We start from the raw sequence: 20,336 nt of genomic DNA, 5'->3' as shown, positions 1-20,336 counted from the left end.
AACATTGTTGATGCCTGAGTGTAGAGACAGGAAAGATGAGGGGAAAAAGGATCAAATATGCTTTTCTTGCACATCTATGTTCTGGCAGGAGAAATTAAAGTCATGGACCTTAGTCTGAGGAAAAACATTAATATGCAGTGCTATTCTTTTTCCAATTGGTACCTGGATTAATACCAATGCTGACCCAGAGAGCAAAGTGTACCTGACATGAGGCAGGAACTGATAAATGACTGCATTCCCCTGCAATGAGATGTTGTACTTGGTATGCTATGAGAAATTCTTACATTGAGAAAGGATATTTCATCAGCTTTGTATTTGAGGAGCTGGAGTTTATCAATTGCAATTTAATTAGGGTTCCTTCAACAAATTTTTAATGGTCTTAATCACTTACAGGCCAAGAAAATATACTGTATAAAGACCATAAAACTTTCGTGCAGAATTATGCTACTTGGCCTATTGTGTCTGCTCTGTCATTCCATTATGGCTGATTTAAGACCATAAGATATAGGAGCAGAATTAGGCCACTTGGCCCTTTGAACTCTGGCACAGTGAGATGGCACTCTGGTTCCCATCCCCCTGCAACTCTAGTTAAAACTTGAGTGTGAAACATTAACTAACCTTCCTGCTGTGATATTTGTCTCCCCCCTCCAGTTCAGGTGCAAACTGTTCCTTCTGTACTGTTCCCACCTTCCTTGGAAGAGAGCCCAACAATCCAAAAATCTTATGGCCTTCCTCCTACATCAGCTCCTTAGCCAGTGTTAAACTGTATAATCTTCCGAGTTCTGGCTTCACTAGCAAGTGGCACGGGTAACAATCCTGAGATCACAACCTTGGAGGTTCTGCCCTTTAACTTAGCACCTAACTCCCTACGCAGAATCTTGTCACTTGTCCTGCCCATGTCACTGGTACCTACGTGGGTCACTACCTCTGGCTGTTCACCCTCCCACTTAAGATTGCTCAGGACTCGATCCAAGATATCTCTGACCATGGCATCCGGGAATCTTGTTCTTATCCACAGAACCCCTTGTCTGTTCTCTTAACTAACAAAACCCCTACCAGCACAGTGTGCCTCTTCTCCCCCCTTCCCTCTGAGTCACAGAGGCAGACTCAGTGCCAGAGACTCGACCACTGTGACTTACCTCTGTTAGGTCGTCACCCCCCCCCCCCCACCCCCGACAGCATCCAAAGTGATATACCTGTTGTTAGGGTTGGCCATGGGTACACTGCACTGGCTCCTTAACCCCTTTCCCCTTCCAGTCTGTTACCCAGTTTCTAGTGTCCTGCACCTTGGGTATAACTTCCTCTCTATATGTCCCATCTTGTGATCCCCTCAGCCTCCCAAATGATCTAGAGTTCATCCAGTTGCAGCTCCAACTCCTTAATGTGGTTTGTTAGAAGCTGCAGCTGGATGCACTTCTTACAATTGTAGTCCTCAGGGACACTGGAGTCTCCCTGCCATCCGGCATCCCACAAGAGGAGCATTCAGCTATCCTGCCCGGCACCTCTACTATCCTAGCTAAGCAGATATAAAGAAGAGAAGGAAAAAACTTGAGCATTTCTTTTCTTTTTCTCTGACTGAAGCCTCTCTTTGCAGAAGCCTTGAACAGCTAAAGCCTCAAGATCACCACTCTATATGTCCCCTCAGACAGTCGCTGTGATGATGGCTGCTGTGCTTGCCCCTGCCTTCCTTTAATTTGCTCTTACGAATCAATTCCAAATGCCGATTGGTCACTGGTCAAAGCTCTTTTTTGCTTCTGCCTTTTATCCTCGGGCAGTGGACCTGATTGAAGTCCTCCCCTCTCTAAACTTCTGATGTCCAGAAAGGTTGCCGGTCAAAGTTCTTTTTTTATTTATTATCTCTCTCAACCCCATTCTCCTGACTTCTCTCTGTAACTTTTGACACCTTGACAAATTAAGAACTTATCAACCTCTGCTTTAAATATATTCCATGACTTTGCCTCCACGGCAATCTGTAGCAAGGAATTCCACAGATTCACCACCCTCTGGCTAAAGAAATTCCTTCTCATCTCTGTTCTAAATGGACGTCCTTCTATTCTGAGATGTACTCTCTGGTTCTAGACTTCCCCACTATAGGAAACGTCTTCTCTATGTCCACTCAATCTAGGTCCTTCAATGTACGATAGGTTTCAATGTGATGCCCTCTCATTCCTCTAACCCAGAGCCATCAAATGCTTCTCGTATGTTAACCCTTTAATTCCCAAGATAATTTTCATGAGCCTTCTCTGGACCCTCTCCTATGTCAGCAAATCCTTTGAGCCTGATGATTCAGAGGTATTCTCCTGCCTTCACATTCTGGCTAAAGAAATTTATCTTAATCTCCATTGTAAAGGGACATAATTCTATAGTGTGACTGTGCCTTGTGTATGATTTGTGTATCTTTACAGGATGAGTCTGGCACGGCAGAAAGCAGTGGGCATGACCTCAGCACTCAGGAAAGGATTATTGGTCCTCAACTGAGGGAGAACTCCGTCGGTTGTGGAGATTACAGTAATCACAGCTACTCGTATTCTCCCATCTTGGGAAAGTCTGAAACTGGTGAGTGAACAATGTCCTCTACCTAGAATCATACTTTCTATTTATATTTATTTCATTACTCTGTTTTCTGAGAGGTTATTTACTTAATATGAATATTAATGCAAAAATGACAGTAACGTGTAATTCGCTAAGTGCTCGCATCTGCAGTACTCTGGGAAATGTAAAGGATCCATGTGCAACTACTGTTACACATTTTAAAACAAAAATCACTTGGCTTTGAGAGTACTTGGGCTATTAAAATCTTGACCTTAGACATAAGACGTAGGAATAGAATTAGGCCATTCAGCCCTTCAAGTCTGCTCTGCCATTTCATCATGGCTGATCTCACTCAACCCCATACTCCTACCTTCTTGCAATATCCTTTGATGCCCTGACCAATCAGAAAATTATCAAAACTGCCTTAAATAAACCCACGGACTTGGCCTCCACTACAGACTCTGGCAGAGCATTGCACAGATTCACTACTGTCTGGATTCACTACCTTCGTTCTAAAAGATCGCCCCTCAGTTTAAAGCTGTGCCCTCTAGCTCTGGATACTCCCACCATAGGAAACATCCTCTCCACATCCACCCTATCTAGTCCTTTCAATATTCGGTAGGTTTCAGTGAGATTCCACCTCCCCCCAGTTCTTCTAAATTCAAGTGAGTACAGGCCCTAAGGTTATGTTAACCCCTTCATTCCCAGAATCATCCTCATGAACCTGCTCTGGACACTCTCCAATGACAACACATCATTTCTGAGATATGGGGCCCAAAACTGTTGACAATACTCCAAGTACAGCCTGACTAGTATCTTATAAGACCTCAGCATTATTTCCTTGATTTGATATTCTATTCCACTTGAAATAAATGCCAACATTGCATTTGTCTTTGTTACCACAGACCCAACCTGTAAATTAACCTTCTGGGTGTCTTGCATGAGGGTTCTTCAGTCTCTGTGCACCTCTGATGTTTGAATTTTCTCCCGGTTTAGATATCAGCCTGCACTATTGTTCCTTTTACCAAAATGTATTATCATACATTTCCCAACACTGTAATCTATCTGCCACTTTTTTGCCCATTCTTCCAATCTGTCTAAATCCTGCTACGGTTGCATTGCTTCCTCGGCACTACCTACCCCTCCATCTGTCTTTGTATTATCTGCAAACTTTGTCACAAAGCCATCAATTCCATTATCTGAATCTTTGACAAACAATGTGCAGAGTAGCAGTCCCAATACTGACCCCTGAGGAACAGCACTAGTCACTGGCAGACAACCAGAAAAAGTCCCCTTTATTCCCACTCGCAGCCTCGTGTGGCACCTTAACAAATGCCTTCTGAAAATCCAAGTAAAAAACATCCACCTCCTCTCCTCTCTGCATCCTATTTGTTGCTTCCTTGAAGAGCTCTAACAAAATTGTCAGGCAAGATTTCCCTTAATAGAAACCATGCTGACTTTGACTTATTTTATTATCATTTTCCAAGTACCCTGAAACCTCATCCTTGGTAATGGACTCCAACACTTTCCCAACCTCTTAAGGTTAGGCCAACTAGCCTATCATGTCCTTTCTTTTGCTTTCCTCCCTTCTTAGAGTGGAGTGACATTTGCAATCTTGATCTCTGGAACCATGCCAGGATCAAGTGATTCTTTGAAAGATCATGACCAGTGCTTCTGTTCTTCAGCAACCTCTCTCAGGACTCTGGAATGCAATCCACCTGACTATCCACCTTAAGAGCTTTGAGTTTGCCTGGTACTTTTTCCTTTGTAATCAGAATGGCATTCACTCCTGCTCCCTGGCACTCACAGATCTCTGGTTACACTGCTTGTGTCTTCCACGGTGAACACTAATGCAAAGTACCCATTAAGTTTATCTGACATTACTTTGTCCCCAATTACTACTGCACCAGCATCATTTTCCAATGGTTCAATATCAACTCTCACCTCCATTTTTACTCTGTATAACTGGTTGGTGTGCTTCTTTGTTTCAAAGTTCAAGTTTATTGTCATCTGATTGTACATATATACAGTACTGTGCAAAAGTGTAAGGCGTGTGTGTGTGTATTTAACATATAAATAAAAAAAATGTAGAACACGTCGTAATTTTATGAATTGCACTGTACTGCTGCTGTAAGAAAAGGAAAAGTCAAGTTTCATGACATTTGTGAATGATAAACCTATAAACTTGTAAGCATTTGATAATGGTCCCCATGCAAGGCTCATTCAGGAAGTAATGAGGCATGGGATCCAAGGAGACCTTGCTTTGTGGATCCAGAATTGGCTTGCCCACAGAAGGCAAATGGTGGTTGTAGATGGTTCATATTCTGCATGGATGTCGGTGACCAGTGGTGTTCTGCAGGGATCTGATCTGAGATCCCTCCTCTTTGGGATTTTTATAAATGACCTAGATGAGGAAGTAGAAAGGTGGATTAGTAAATTTGCTAATGACACAAAAGTTGGGGGTGTTGTGGGTAGTCTGGAGGGTTGTCAGGTTACAGCGGGTAATTGATAAGATGCAGAACTGGGCTGAGAAGTGGCAGATGGACTTCAACCCAGATGAGTGTGAAGTGGTTCATTTTGGTAGGTCAAATTTGAAGACAGAAAAGACTATCAGCAGTGTGCAGGATCAGCGAGATCTTGGGGTCTGTGCCGATAGGACACTCAAAGCTGCTGCGCTACTCAAAGAAGGCGTATGATGTGTTGGCCTTCATCAGTTGTGGGATTGAACTCAAGAGCTGTAAGGTAATGTTACAGCTATATAAGACCTTAGTTAGACCCCACTTGGTGTACTGTGTTCAGTTCTGGTCACCTCACTACAGGAAGGATGTTGATACTATAGAGATGGTGCAGAGGAGATTTACAAGGATGTTGCCTGGATTGGAGAGCATGCCTTATAAGAATAGGTTGAGTGTACTTGGCCTTTTCTTCTTAGAGCAACAGAGTATGAGAGGTGACCTGATAGAGGTGTATAAGATGATGAGAGGCATTGATCGTGCAGAGAGTCAGAGACTTTTTTCCAGGGCTGAAATAGCTAACATGAGGGGTCGTAGTTGTGAGGTGCTTGGAAGTAGGTACAGGGCGGATGTCGGAGGCAAGTTTTTCACACAGAGCACGGTGGGTAGATGGAATGCACTGCCAGCGATGGTGGTAGAGAAGGATACAATAGGGTCTTTTTAAGAGATTCGTAGGTACATGGAGCTTAGAAAAATAGAGGGCTGTGCAGTAGGGAAACTCTGGAGTAGGTTACCTGGTTGGCACAGCATTGTGGGCCGAAGGGTGTCTCATGTGCTGTAGATTTCTATGTGCTATGATTCTGATCTGGGTTCCTATTGTTGACTGAGAGTGGGAAGGGGGTGCAGGGAGAGAGGAATCATGGTTTGGGAAGGGGAAGGAGTGAGGAGCACCAGAGAGACATTTTTAATGATCAATAATCTTGTTTGGAATCAACTGACCTGCCCCGGTATCTCAGGGCTGGGTGTGCCTGTACCTATGCTACGCCCCACCCCTGGCACTCATCTCTGCCACCTATTCCACATCCTTCCCATGGCACTCCACCCTTGCCATTCCCAACATCCTTTGCACCCGCTGGATTTACAAACCCGCTCTGTGCTCCACCTTGACAAGTATAGTACTTTGCTGAAGCCTTAGGCACCCTAACTATATATGTGCCAAAGACTTTTGCACAATACTGTATACAACCAAGTGAACCAACGTTTTTCCGGACCACGATTCACTCACAAAACGTGTACCACACACAGCACACAAAACAAAGTATTACCATAAATAAGTTTATAGTTAAAAAATGCTTGTAGTGCATAGTGTGTACTTAACAGATCGGATGGCATCAGCAGGGAAAGAAATAATGTTTCTGTTCCACAAATGAACTTTCATCAGAAAATTCCATTTGCAATGAAGCACTACATTTAAATGTTCTTCTCTCTGAGGATGCTTCCTGGCTCAGTGTGTATTTGCAGTGTTTCTTTATCGGTTCCCAGTGCCTTCAAATGTGCGAACCAAGTGCTCATTTTTTTATCAAGCTATTTCAAGGACATGGGGAAGGCTAGAGTGTACAGGCAGGAAAGATGGGGAAAAAAAATTAAAGAAACAAAATCGGTTCGTCCTCAACCAATCAGGTTCCTGTTGTCCCACCTTGTTTACAATTATATTCCAGTTCTTACTTAGAGCAAGACCTTCATCTTTGTTAAAATTCTTATTCTCTGATGAAACTGTTATTCTCTATACAGCAGAGCCTGATTGGTTAGTCCTCAACCAATTAGGAGGGACAATGATGGGGGTATATATGCCATCGGACTAGACGTGCCTAGGTATCATCCCTGATGAAGGTGGCGAAGTTAGTCATTGAAACGCCGGTTAAAATTGACCCCTGAACCCGGCTGGAAGTCATAGAAGAGTTTATGCGTCATATACGCTGGGAAAGCACTTGATCCTTTTTCAAGATCAAAGATGTGTTTTTTACACACCGATGGTTTGGCAGGAGTAAACCCACGGTAAGCAACTTTCTGCACTAATCCTACACCCATTTCTTCTGCTAGTGACTGAGCTCTGAGCTGTCACACCCCATGTAAAGAATTCCTTAGAGTTGCTGTCCTTTTGGTAATATAGTTCTACATTGTCCTGAATGGCTGACCTTTTCATCCTGTGAAGCTCACTTCTAGGCCTGCACAGGGAAACATAAATCTTACCAAGGCCAGTAAGAATCCTGTTTGCTTCATTTACTTATTTATTTTCGTTATTTTTATTTAGCAACACAGCATGGAATTGGTGCTTCTGGCCCTTCGAGCCCTACTGCCCCAGTGACTCCTGACAAACCAATTAACCCTCATCTAATCACAGTGGCCAATTAACCCACCACCCGGTAGGTCTTTGGAAACCAGAGCACCCAGGGAAAACTCATACATTCCACAGGAAGGATGTACACATTCTTTACAGAGGATGCAAAAATTGAACTCTGACGTCTGAGCGGTAATAATGTTGTGCTAACCACTATGAAACCGGGGTGCCCATTGAAGTCACTTTGAGTTTACCTAAATTCACAAGTATTTATTTTCTCCGAAAGGATAAATAGTCCAATCTCAGATAACATTTCTTGTTCTTGCCCCTTTCATGGGAGATCACACTTGTGCATAATATTCTAGATATTGGACTAGCACTTTTTTTGGTTAGAGAGGGACATCAGTATCTTTGTACTCCTTCAATAAAGACTCCAATTCATTTATTTATCACACGTACAGTGAAATGTGTCAGTTGTATTAATAACCAACTCACCCAAGGACGTGCTTGGGACAGCTAGCAAATATCGCCGTACATTCCTGTGGCTACATAGCATTCCCACAATGCTCAGCAGAGCGACACAGAACACAATCAACAAAGCAATAATAACAGAACAAAAGCAACACCCACAAGACACTGGAGGAACTCAGCAGGCCAGACAGCATCTATGGAGAACAGTAAACTGTCGATATTTCGGACCGAGACCCTTCATCAGGACTGATGTTTACTCTTTTCTCTAGATGCTGCCTGGCCTGCTGAGGGATAGCTAAGTGATAGGAAAAGAAAGGTACGTCGCAGGTTAGCAGACGATTTCCCTCCACGCCTCCTGGCGTAGTGGGGATCCGCGTTACAGCGGTGGTTTGCCATTGCCTTCTGCCGGTTGAGTTTCCAAAGAGATCACCAGCTCGTAACCCAGCATGAATGGAAAGCGTGCAGGGGAGCCTGCTGGATTCGAACTCGGGACCTTTCGTCCCAAAGTCCGGCACTGATGCCACTACGCCACCAGCTGCGTCAGCTAAGTGATAGGTGAAGCCAATTGGGTAGGAAAGTTAAAGGGCTGGAGTAGAAGGAATCTTGATAGAGGAGAATGGACCATAGGAGAAAGGGAAGGAAGAGGGGGACATGGACAGATGATAGACAAGAGAGAAGAGGAGGGAGAGGAAAGAAGAGATTTTTTTTTTTTAACCAGAAGGTGAAATTGATATTCATGCTATCAGGTTGGAGGCTACCCAGATGGAATATAAAATGTTGTTCCTCCACCATGAAGGTGGTCTCAGCTTGACAAAACAAGCCCCTTTCCTTCCTCCCCATCCACCTGCACACACAGTCTTCCAACTCCAAGACAGGCCTCTGTGCCTCTAGTCTCCAGGCATCAGCCCTTAGGCTTTGATTTCAGGACTTCAAATCGACCTTTAGGTTCCAGCCTTTGATATTGACCCTCAGACGGGACGCTGAATTGCTAATGCTTTGCTTTCTGAACCTGGACACTCACCTTCAATGCTTCCTTTATAATAAAATCTGACCCTTCTATCAAAGTGCATAACCTTTCATTTTTTTCACATTAGATTCCATGCACCATTCACTTAGCCTATCCAGATCTTCTTGAGACCTTTCTGCAGTGACTCTCAGGACACTGCCACCCAGCTCGATTCATGAATGAATTTGGATAAGTTGTACTTCACCTATTCATCCAGCAATTGTGAACAGTCAGGTCCATTGAACATAACCTCGCAACCTAGAGGGTGTCAAGCAGGATTTCCTGGTGGCCAACCATTTCAGTTCCAATTACCATGCCCATTCTGAGATGTTGGTCCACGGCCTCCTCTTCTGTCATGTTGAGGTCACTCTTAGGTCAGAGGACCAGCACCTCATACCGTTTAGGTAGCCTCCAACCTGATGGTATGAACATCAATTTCTCCAACTTTTTGTAATCCTTTTTCCCATCCCCATTCCCTGTTCTTCAATTCCCCACTCTGACATCTTATCTTTTTCCTCACCTGCCTATCACCTCCCCCTGGTGCCCCTCCTCCTTCCTTTTTCCCAAGGTCCACTCTCTTCTCCTATCCGATTCCTCCTTCTCCAGCTTTCTTTCCCACTTAATCACCTCCCAGTTTCTTATTTCACCCCCTTCCCCCACCCACCTGACTGCACCTATTACTTTCTTTCTTTCTCAATCTTTTTATTAATTTCAGAATACAGAAACAGAACATAGCAATATTACAGATAATGAGATATATTGTTACACTTAAAAAAAGTAATTGCAAAACCAAATAGTAGAAATTAACAAAGCTCCCATGCATGTAGAACTAATCACGAATAATACAAAGCAAAAAAAAAAGGAAAGAAAAGAAAAACAAAAAAAAAACCCATCCCCAAAGAAAAAAAATTAATCAACTAAACTAAAAGACTTGGGCAAAACTAACAACTTGAAAATGGAAAAGAAGAAAACCTCAGTGTCGACGACTCCATTCCCCTCCAACAACAGTACAGAGAAATAAAACAAGTTTGGAAATGATCAAATTACATCAAATGAAAATGCTGAATAAATGGCCTCCAAGTTTTTTCAAACTTAATAGAAGGGTCATAAACTGCACTTCTAATTTTCTCCAAATTCAAACACACCATAGTTTGTGAAAACCAATGAAATACAGTAGGAGGGTTGATCTCTTTCCAATTCAACAAAATGGACCTTCTAGCTATTAAAGTAAGAAATGCAATCATCCTTCGTGATAAAGAGGTTAAATTATTTAAGTCCATCATTGGTAGTCCAAAGATAGCAGTAATTGGATGAGGTTGTAAGTCTATATTTAGGACCGTCGAAATAATATCAAAAATATCTTTCCAATATTTCTCCAACAAGGGACATGACCAAAACATATGGGTTAAAGAAGCAATCTCAGAATGGCATCTGTCACATATTGGATTAATATAAGAGTAATAACGAGATAGTTTATCTTTGGACATATGAGCCCTGTGGACTACTTTAAACTGTATCAACCTATGCTTAGCACATACAGAGGATGAATTCACCAACTGAAGAATTTTTTCCCATTTTTCAGTCGGTATATTAATCTCAAGTTCTCCTTCCCAGTCAGCTTTAATTTTATTAGAGGCATCAGGACATAGATTCATAATTATATTATATATAATTGCTATTACACCTTTCTGAGAAAGATTTAAATCTAAGATTTTTTCCAAAGTGTCCATTGGATATGGGTGTGGAAAATTAGGAGAGACAGTAATTAAAAAGTTTCTAATCTGTAAATATCTAAAAAAGTGAGATCTGGGTAAGTTATATTTATTAGAGAGTTGATCAAAAGACATAAAACAGTTATCCAAGAATAGATCGCGAAAAGATATTCTACCTTTGGTTTTCCAATCAAAGTAAGCTTGATCCATCGTGGAAGGTTGAAAAAGAAAATTTGATATAATGGGACTTGCTAGAATAAATTGATTAAACCCAAAAAATCTTCAGAATTGAAACCATATACGTAAAGTATGCTTAACTATTGGGTTGTTCATTTGTTTATATGATTTAAAAGAAGTAAAAGGAAGTAAAGTTCCTAAAACCGAACCCAAGGAAAACCCTTGTAATGAATTAGATTCAAGATTTACCCAATGAGGGTTTAAGGATGCGTCCAAATCTTGTAGCCAAAATTTTAAATATCGAATATTAATTGCCCAATAATAGAATCTAAAATTTGGGAGGGTGAGCCCCCCCTCCTTTTTAGATTTCTGTAGATATCTTTTACCTAACCTAGGATTTTTATTCTGCCAGATATATGAGGAAATTTTTGAATCTACGTTATCAAAAAAAGATTTTGGGATAAAAATTGGAACCGATTGGAATATATACAAAAATTTGGGCAAAATGTTCATCTTAATAGCATTAATCCGACCAATCAAAGACAAAGAGATTGGGGACCATTTGGTAAATAAAAGTTTAATCTGATCAATTAAAGGTAAAAAATTAGCTTTATATAAATCTTTATATTTTTTCGTAATTGTTATCCCTAAATATATAAATGAATCAGTAACCAATTTAAATGGTAAACGTCCATAAATAGGTACATGCTTATTTAAAGGGAATAATTCACTGTTACTAAGATTCAATTTGTAACCAGAGAAGTTACTAAATTGAGCTAACAGATCTAAGATAGCAGGAATTGACTTCTCCGGGTTAGAGATATAACAACAAATCATCTGCATATAATGATAATTTATGTATTTCGTTTCCACGGGTAATACCAACAATATTTGGCGAGTCACGAATAGCAATTGCTAAAGGTTCAAGAGCAATATTAAATAGTAAAGGACTAAGAGGGCAACCTTGCCTAGTACCACGAAAAAGACGAAAAAAAGGAGATCTATAATTATTTGTACAAACCGAGGCTACCGGGGAGTAATATAACAATTTAATCCAAGATATAAATGTCAAATTAAAATTAAATTTCTCAAGAACATTAAATAAATAAGGCCATTCAACTCTGTCAAAGGCTTTCTCAGCATCTAATGAGATAATACATTCCGGGGTAGTAAATGAGGGGGTGTAAACAATATTCATTAACCTCCTAATATTAAAGGATGAATAGCGATTTTTAATAAGTCTGGTTTGATCCATGGAAATAATTTGAGGTAACACCTTCTCCAGTCTAGTAGCTAGAATTTTTGAAAAAATTTTTGAATCTACATTCGGAAGAGATATCGGTCTGTATGATGCACAATCCGTAGGATCTTTATTCTTTTTAAGAATTAAGGAAATAGAGGCTTCATAAAACGATTGTGGTAATTTACCTAAACTGATTGCTTCCTTAAATATTCTAGACAACTTAGAAGAAAGAATGGAGGAAAAAAATTTAAAAAATTCCACTGTAAACCCATCGGGACCGGGTGCTTTACCGGAATTCAATGATGAGATCGCAGTTATTATTTCTTCCTCTGAAATGGAAGTTTCTAATGATAGGCAATCTTCGGGAGATAGTTTCGGAAAACTCAATTTACTTAAAAAATCATGCGTGAAATTAGAATCATGAGGAAAATCAGAGTGATATAAAGAGGTATAAGATTCTTGAAAGGTTTGGTTTATCCCAACATGATCAACTGTGAAAGTATCATCCTGTTTGCGGATCTTAGTAAATTGACGTTTAACCGAATCAAATTTCAATTGGTTAGCCAGTAATTTACCCGATTTATCACTATGAATATAAAAATCACTTCTAGTTCTCATTAATTGATTTTCGATCGAGGATGTTAATAATAAGCTATGTTCCAATTGGAGTTCAACTCTGTGTTTGTACAGCTCCTTACTGGGAAAAATGGCATATTTTTTATCGACTTCTTTAATTTTATCAACCAACAGAAGTATTTCATTGTTAATACGTCTTTTCAAACCAGCCGAATAGGAAATAATCTGACCATGGATATAAGCTTTAAAGGCGTCCCAAACAGTTCCGTTGGAAACTTCTTCCATAGTATTAGTTGAAAAGAAGAAATCAATCTGCTCCTTTATAAATTTGACAAAGTCCTGATCTTGAAGCAAACTAGGGTTAAATCGCCATTGTCTGGTAGTACAAAAGGTATCCATTAACTTGATGGAAAGTTTCAATGGAGCATGATCTGAAATAGCAATAATGTCATAATTACAATCAACTACATATGGAATCAAACGAGAGTCAATCAGGAAATAATCAATTCGGGAAAAAGAACGATGTACATGTGAAAAAAGGAGAATTCCTTATCATTTGGATGTAGAAATCTCCAAATTTCTGAAATCCCAGCATCCAACATAAAAGAGTTAATAATAGTAGCCGACTTATTCGGTAAAGCCGGACTACTTATGGATCTATCCAACATGGGATTCAAACATAAATTAAAATCACCGCCCATTATCAACATATACTCGTTTAAATTAGGAAAGGAAGTGAGTAAGTGTTTAAAGAATTCAGGATAATCCACATTCGGAGCGTAAACATTAACCATAGCGACCTTTTTATTAAAAAGTACCCCCGTAATTAACAGAAATCTGCCATTAGGATCTGAAATAATGTCTTGATGAATAAATGTAATTGAGGGATCAATAAAAATTGAAACGCCTTTAATTTTGGCTTGAGCATTTGAATGGTATTGTTCTTCTTTCCAAAACTTAAAGAAGAGTTGACTGTCCTCTTTCCTTACATGAGTCTCTTGAGCAAAGATAATATGAGCATTCAGTCTTTGGAATACTTTGAAAATCTTTTTCCGTTTTATTGGATGGTTTAAACCATTTGTATTCCAAGAGACAAAATTAATAGAATGAGCCATAACTAAAAATTAACCCTTTGGTAAGTAAGGGGTTAACCATAATGTGAGTTCATGAAATCGGAAGAGGAATACATGATTAGAGAGGAACCGGAAATCTCGACACTGGGGACAACTTTGTAGTTCTGAATCAGCCCAATAGAAAAAATTAAAAAAGAAAAAGACAACCCCCTCCCCCAACCCCAAGTAGAAACCCGAACTAAGCCAGAAAAGGCTGAAGAAAGCACTAACTAATACTAACTTTAACCCCATTTCTGCAGTGGGCAACTCCAAAAATATATGTTAAATAAGTGACCTCCCGAAGACTAATATATGTGAAAAATAAACAGTATTGTAAATTAGTCTCCATAGTAAAAATTACTAAAATATATGAAATAAAAAAAACAGTATCAATGCATATAATTAGTTAATTATAAGCGAGTAAATAAAAAATCGCTTCCAAAATAAGAAAAATGGATTATGGGAAGAAGAAGCATAAGAACATGGCGTCCCGAAAAAAAAACAAAGATTATAGAAAAAGAAAGACAAGTGGCCATTTTAATTATGCAAAAATCAAAAATAGGAAACATATAACTACAAATGACCGTCGGATCGGATCATTAGTAATAATGATAAGTTATTGATAATGATTAGGATAAGTTAAAACAAACTAAGGGAAAATGATGTTATTCACAGAAGATAAATATTCTATATAAATTATAGAATAATCACTATAGTAATAAACAAAGAACAAAAATCTTAGACTTATAAAAAACCTTCATCGCACAGTAGTAGAAGGTTTATTTTGAAGAAAAAAACCAGAGAGAGAAAAAAAAAAGATTGGTGCTGGAAGCACCAGACACAAATTAAGAGAGGGTGTCTGTATCCGATGGGAAATTATCATCCAAAAAGCTTCGAGCGGCAGTTGTAGAGTGGAAGACACGACGATTTCCATCGGGAAGAGAGATTCTGAGTCATGCAGGGTACAGTAGTGCCGGTTTGAGATATTTTTGATAGCATTCCGACATTAAAGGTTTAAAAGTCAGTCGTTCCTTCATCACTTCAGGACTGTAGTCTTGAACTATCCTGAAGGAATGCTGACGATACTTGATCATCCCTTGTCGACGAGCGATCTGGAGAAGTTGTTCTTTAACATTAACATAATGGAAACGAAGAATAACTGGTCTGAGTTTGGAAAAAGCCGCTGCCGACTTTACCCACGGTATACGATGGGTGCGGTCGAGTAATGGAGGATCGTTGGGAAAAACTGAACCGAACGAATCCTTTAAAAGTTGAGCAAAGAATATTACAGGATCTCCAACCTCAACGTCCTCGGGTAAGCCAATTAAACGTAAATTTTGTCTTCTCGATCAATTCTCAAGATCAATAACTTTGGATTTAAGTTGTTGGAGCTGTTTAGTAGTCGAAGCTAGATTCTTCTCTAAGATCTCAACTTTTGTATCCCTCTTCTGAGATTTAGTATCCAGCTCAGAAACTTTTGCATCGTGTTTTTGAACATCAGAATTCAGGGATTTCAAAGATGCCGTGATTGATTTTAAATCTTCATTGAGGCTTTGACGATGTTGTTGAAATTGAGCAGTTAAACTTTCAGATAATTTTCAATTATTTGAAAACATTTGAGCTGCTCAAACATTTCCTCCAAACACTTCACCATAACTTCGTAAGTTAATTCAGTTGGTTTAGAGTCACCTTTCTTCTTTCCTGCATTCCCATCAGATTCTTTCCCATCTTTGGTTTTAGATCTCGTACTCATTTCTTTAAGCTCAAAAGTTGCAATTGACAAAAGGAAGTCAATTAATCAGTAATTCAGAGAGATAAAGTAAGTCTTCTGGTGTACTTAAAGTTGATTAAATCAAGGAGATCATAGGTTAAAAAGGATAACGGGAATGGAGCGAAGCCGGAGAGACGACCTCACTCCATGAGCGCTCCCTGCAGAATCCCCACCTATTACTTTCAAGTTTGTCTTCCTTTCCCTCCCCACAACTCCTTACTCTGGCATCTTCCCCCTCCCTTTACCGTGCTGATGAAGGTTTTTGCCCTGAAATATTGACTGTTTATTCCTCTCCATAGAAGCAGCCCAACCTGCTGAAATTCCTCCAGCATTTTGTGTGTGTTAACCTGAAAATAAACTGTTAATTCTTGCACCATTGCCTCTGTTCAATAATCATCAACCCAGAGCCTTGTTGGGAGTTTAATGATCGGTGTGGCACCTGATTAAAGTCTTACTGAAAGTTCAAATATACCACACCAATGGATTTCCTCCTCATCTATAATGGTATTGGTAACCTGAAATAAAACTATAAAGAAAAATGCACCCTCCCCCCACAAATTGATAGGGTGGTTAAGAAGCTGTATATTGTTCGTTGGGGGATTTAGTTCAAGACCCACAGGGTAATATTGCAGTTCCATAAAAGCCTGGTTGGACCACACTTGGAGTATTGTGTTCAGTTCTGGCTGCTCATTAAAGGAAGGACATAAAAGCTTCAGAGATGGTGCAGAGGAGGTTTACTAGGATGCTGCCTGGTCTAGAGAGTATGTTTTATGAGTGTGCTCGGGATTTTCTCTTTGGAGTGGAGGAGGATGAGAGGTGACGTGATAGAGGTATAGAAGATGATAAAAGGCGTAGATTGAGTGGGCAGTCAGTGGACTTTTTCCCCAGAGTGAAAATGGCTAATATGAGGGGGTATGATTTTAGGTAATTGGAGATGTCAGAGATAGGTTTTTACACAGGAGTGGAGGGTTGTGTGGAATGCACTACCAAAATTAGTGATAGAGGCAGATACAATAGGGACATTTAAGAAGCTCTTAGATAGGCACATGGATGCTAGAAAAATGGAAGGACATGTTGGAAAGAAGACTTGGGTTGAGTAGGTTAAAATGATTGGCATATCATGGGCCAAAAGGCTTGTATTGTGCTATGTTCAAATGGCACATTGTTGGAAAGAGAACTTGTCAAGGAAATCTTCACTGCTTTGAAATGATTTAAATGCAGTTTAAATATGACAGGGTTAGCACCTGCCCTGTTTGTTGATGGTGCATCATGCAAATTTTCATTTTATTTCAGTTAGAGGACTCAAGTCCAAGCAGCTGATCACTCCCTGCAGCAGTGTGGCTAAAAGTAGGGCTTGTAAACACTCTGTGACTGTACTGTCTTTGTAAAAAGTGTGAGTGCATCATCTAGTGAGGGAAGGGTTTACTTCCGAATTGGAATCAGATGTCATAACACTGGTACACAGTATGTCGTGAAGTTTGTTGTTTTGCTGGCAGCAAGACATTGTAATAAAAGCTATAAATTACAACAAGATATACACTGGTATGCTAAAGTTTGTGCACTCCGGTCAAAATTTCTGTTACTGTGAATAGCTAAGCAAGTAAAAGACCTGATTTCCAAAAGGCATAAAGATAAAGACGACACATTTCTTTAATATTTTAAGCAAGAAAACTTTTTTATTTCCATCTTTTACAGTTTCAAAATAACAAAACAGGAAAAGGGCCCAAAGCAAAAGTTTGGGCACCCTGTATGGTCATTACTTAGTAACACCCCCTTTGGCAAGTATCACAGCTTGTTATCTCTTTCTGTAGCTAGCTAAGAGTCTTTCAACTCTTGTTTGGGGGATTTTCACCCATTCTTCCTTGCAAAAGGCTTCTAGTTCTGTGAGATTCTTGGGCCGTCTTGCATCCACTGCTCTTTTGAGGTCTATCCCACAGATCCTTGATGATGTTTAGGTCAGGGGGCTATGAGGGCCATGGCAAAACCTTCAGCTTGCGCCTCTTGAGATAGTCCATTCTGGATTTTGAGGTGTGTTTAGGATTACTATCCTGTTGTAGAAGCCATCCTCTTTTCATCTTCAGCTTTTTTACAGACAGTGTAATGTTTGCTTCCAGAATTTGCTAGTATTTAATTGAATTCATTCTTCCCTCTACCAGTAAATGTTCCCTGTGCCACTGGCTGCAACACAAGCCCAAAGCATGATCGATCCACCCCCGTGCCTAACAGTTGGAGAGGGGTTCTTTTCATGAAATTCTGCACCATTTTTTCCTCCAAACACCTTTGCTCATTGTGGCCAAAAAGTTCTATTCAGAAGGTTCAAAGGAACATCTAAACAACCCTGATGCATTTTGGAAACAAGTCCTGTGGACTGATGAAGTTAAGATAGAACTTTACTCCTCCTAAATCTTGGAAAGAAATTTGTTCCCTGGCTTCAAACTTGAAGGAGAACCTTGGGTACATGTTGTGATTCTCACCTCACCAGCACTTACATACTTCTGAAACATCCATATCTTTAGCATCTGTAATCTTGGTTGTTTAAAGCACTTCCAGTCATTGTGGGCATGCTGTGTTAGCGCTGATGTGTGCTGACGCTGGCGGGCTGCCTCCAGCACATCCTTAGGTGTGTTGGTTGTTAACACAAGCAACGCATTTCACTGTACATATGATCAATCTGAATCCACTTTCATCTCTGTAAACTTAATCCCTTGATTAACTCTGAGTGCTGTTCACCTGATGCTTGGGCATACTGGCTGACCAAGCTTTCGTTTAAGTGAACCCTTCGAATGATAATTCTAATCTTTGTTCTTAATACTCCTGTGGCCTCCTCCCTCTTCTGGGCTCTATCTTCTTTTTGATGGTAAATGTCTTCGTAGGGTTATATCTCTCTGAAATGACCCTCTGACAAGAGTGGGTTTCTCTAGGAGGCAGGTTTGTTCAGTAACATGGGGATCTTTATGATCTAGTGAAGAAGAAACTAAATACTATCCATTCTGAGCATAGTGGTTAGTGTAACACTTTACAGTGCCAGCTTTAAGATTGGGGTTCAATTCCTACTATAAGATCAGGGTTCAATTCCCACTGCTGCCTGTAAGGAGTTTGTACATTCTCCCTATGACCATATAGGTTTCCTCCAGGTCTTGGGTTTCCTCCCACATTCCAAAGACATATGGGTTTGGGTTAGTAAACTCTGGGCATGTTAAGTTGGTGCCAGAAATTTGGTGACATTTGCGGGCTACCCCACCACATCCTCTTACTGGCTATGTGGGATTGTTGACTGAGATGACGCATTTCACTGTATGTTTCGATGTACGTGTGACATATAAAGGTAATCTTCATCTTCAAATGCTGAAGATACTTAAATTGGGCACTGCATCTGATTGTTTGGAAAGATGATAAGTCAAGTTGCTTTTATTGTCATTTCAACCATAACTGTTGCTACAGTACACAGTAAAAATGAGAACAACATTCCTCCAGGACCATGGTGCTACCTGAAACAACACAAAACTACACTAGACTATGTGAAACAACACAAAACTACATTGGACTTCAGACCTACACGGGACTACATAGAGTGTACAAAACAGTGCAAGGCAGTACAATAATTAATAAACAAGACAATAGACATAGTAAAGGACAAATTATAATATAATAAATGATGTAAATGTAAACAGTGTTTTAGCAGGAATTGAGAAAGAAATGAGCAAAAATTGCAAAGGGAGTGGAGTGGTGTTCGGTTTTGTATGTGCGTGTGTGTAAGTTGATGTCAGACTAGACTCTGGGAATTGAGACTGTTTTGAACAAGAAATCTGGTCAAAGCTTTGCCACTTCAGTGCTCAGAGTTTGCCCAGCTGTTTTGGTTGGGAATAGTGTCACTGATGTTTTGAATTTTTCTTTTGAGGATTGTAAACCTGTCCAGGTTAAAGGAAGGATCGTGTGAATATACAAATTTATCTTTGCAAAGAATTAAAAATTCCCAGAAATGAGTAAAATGAGTAAAACTCCCAGAAATGAGTAAAAGAAGAAAAGTAAGTTTAAAAAAAAATAAAGACTTTCGTTCTTTAAGCACCTTTCACAACCATTGACTAGTCAGTTAAGATGATCTGATGCTTAATCGCTTGTGATGTAGAAGATTTGGAGCCATTTGCTTGTAGTAAGTTTCCATAAGAAATAATATGTCAACACATAATTGTCGTTCACTACCTCAGTCAGGTTTATTTTTTGAATAAGCAGTAATGCTTGGCTTATTGGTAATGCTGATGTCCCATCTGTGAAATAGAATACATTTTGTGAAGTTGTGAAATTGCAGTTTTGAATGTGAGTGGGTTTCTGCTTGCTACAGGATATGTGGGATTGGTGAATCAAGCTATGACCTGCTACCTGAACAGCTTGCTGCAGACGCTTTTTATGACTCCTGAGTTTAGGAATGCACTCTACAGGTAATGTCTAATTCAATTATTTCAGCATTTCAAAAATAAATCTTATCAGACAGGTTGAAGCAGTGTTTAAATAAAAATACCTCCCTCCCCCATCTTGTAATTCTGTGATTGATATTTGCTCTTGTCCGCTCTTGTGAATGGAGCATTTGAGCTCTTGTGTTCAGAGGCCCTTCAGCACATGTAAGGAATCTGCACAATTATCAAGTGTTATTAAGTTAATCTCCACAGTGTAGTTTACAAGTGCGGTATCAGTCATGATTTGTCATTGAGTCAAGAACACATCCTGTAAAACCTCCAGTTCCACAAAGTTTATGCTTTGGCCATAAAAGGGCTTAGTTTAGACTTGGAAGTGTCACATCTGTAGTTTTGGGGAAGTGTGTGGGACCCATAGGTGCTCTGCCATTTGCAGTTTGGAATCCTTGCTTTTAACATGATTCTATGTGTCTGGTTGAGGATGGAAATGAAGAAAACCAGTCTGGGAGAGGAACTCTTGTCTTCCCATGTTTATT

At 39.9% G+C, this 20,336-nt stretch overlaps 1 protein-coding gene across 5 annotated transcripts in view; it reads left to right on the top strand.

The window, feature by feature from the left end:
- usp47 (ubiquitin specific peptidase 47) overlaps positions 1–20,336 on the top strand; it is a 229,929-nt gene that overhangs the window by 86,435 nt on the left and 123,158 nt on the right. For 4 of the 5 annotated variants that reach the window (XM_072272897.1, XM_072272899.1, XM_072272896.1 and 1 more), the window contains 2 exons: positions 2,406–2,556; positions 19,731–19,827. In XM_072272897.1, the coding sequence (XP_072128998.1) occupies positions 2,406–2,556; positions 19,731–19,827 (248 nt within the window). Of the gene's footprint in view, positions 1–2,405; positions 2,557–6,894; positions 7,041–19,730; positions 19,828–20,336 lie in introns of those variants that run through there. The other variant, XM_072272900.1, reaches the window with a different exon arrangement.

The sequence above is a fragment of the Mobula birostris genome, chromosome 11 (assembly GCF_030028105.1).
Source record: "Mobula birostris isolate sMobBir1 chromosome 11, sMobBir1.hap1, whole genome shotgun sequence".
Taxonomy (NCBI): Eukaryota; Metazoa; Chordata; class Chondrichthyes; order Myliobatiformes; family Myliobatidae; genus Mobula; species Mobula birostris.
Note: the sequence above shows the minus strand (reverse complement) of the source record. Positions and strands in the feature narration are given on the sequence as shown.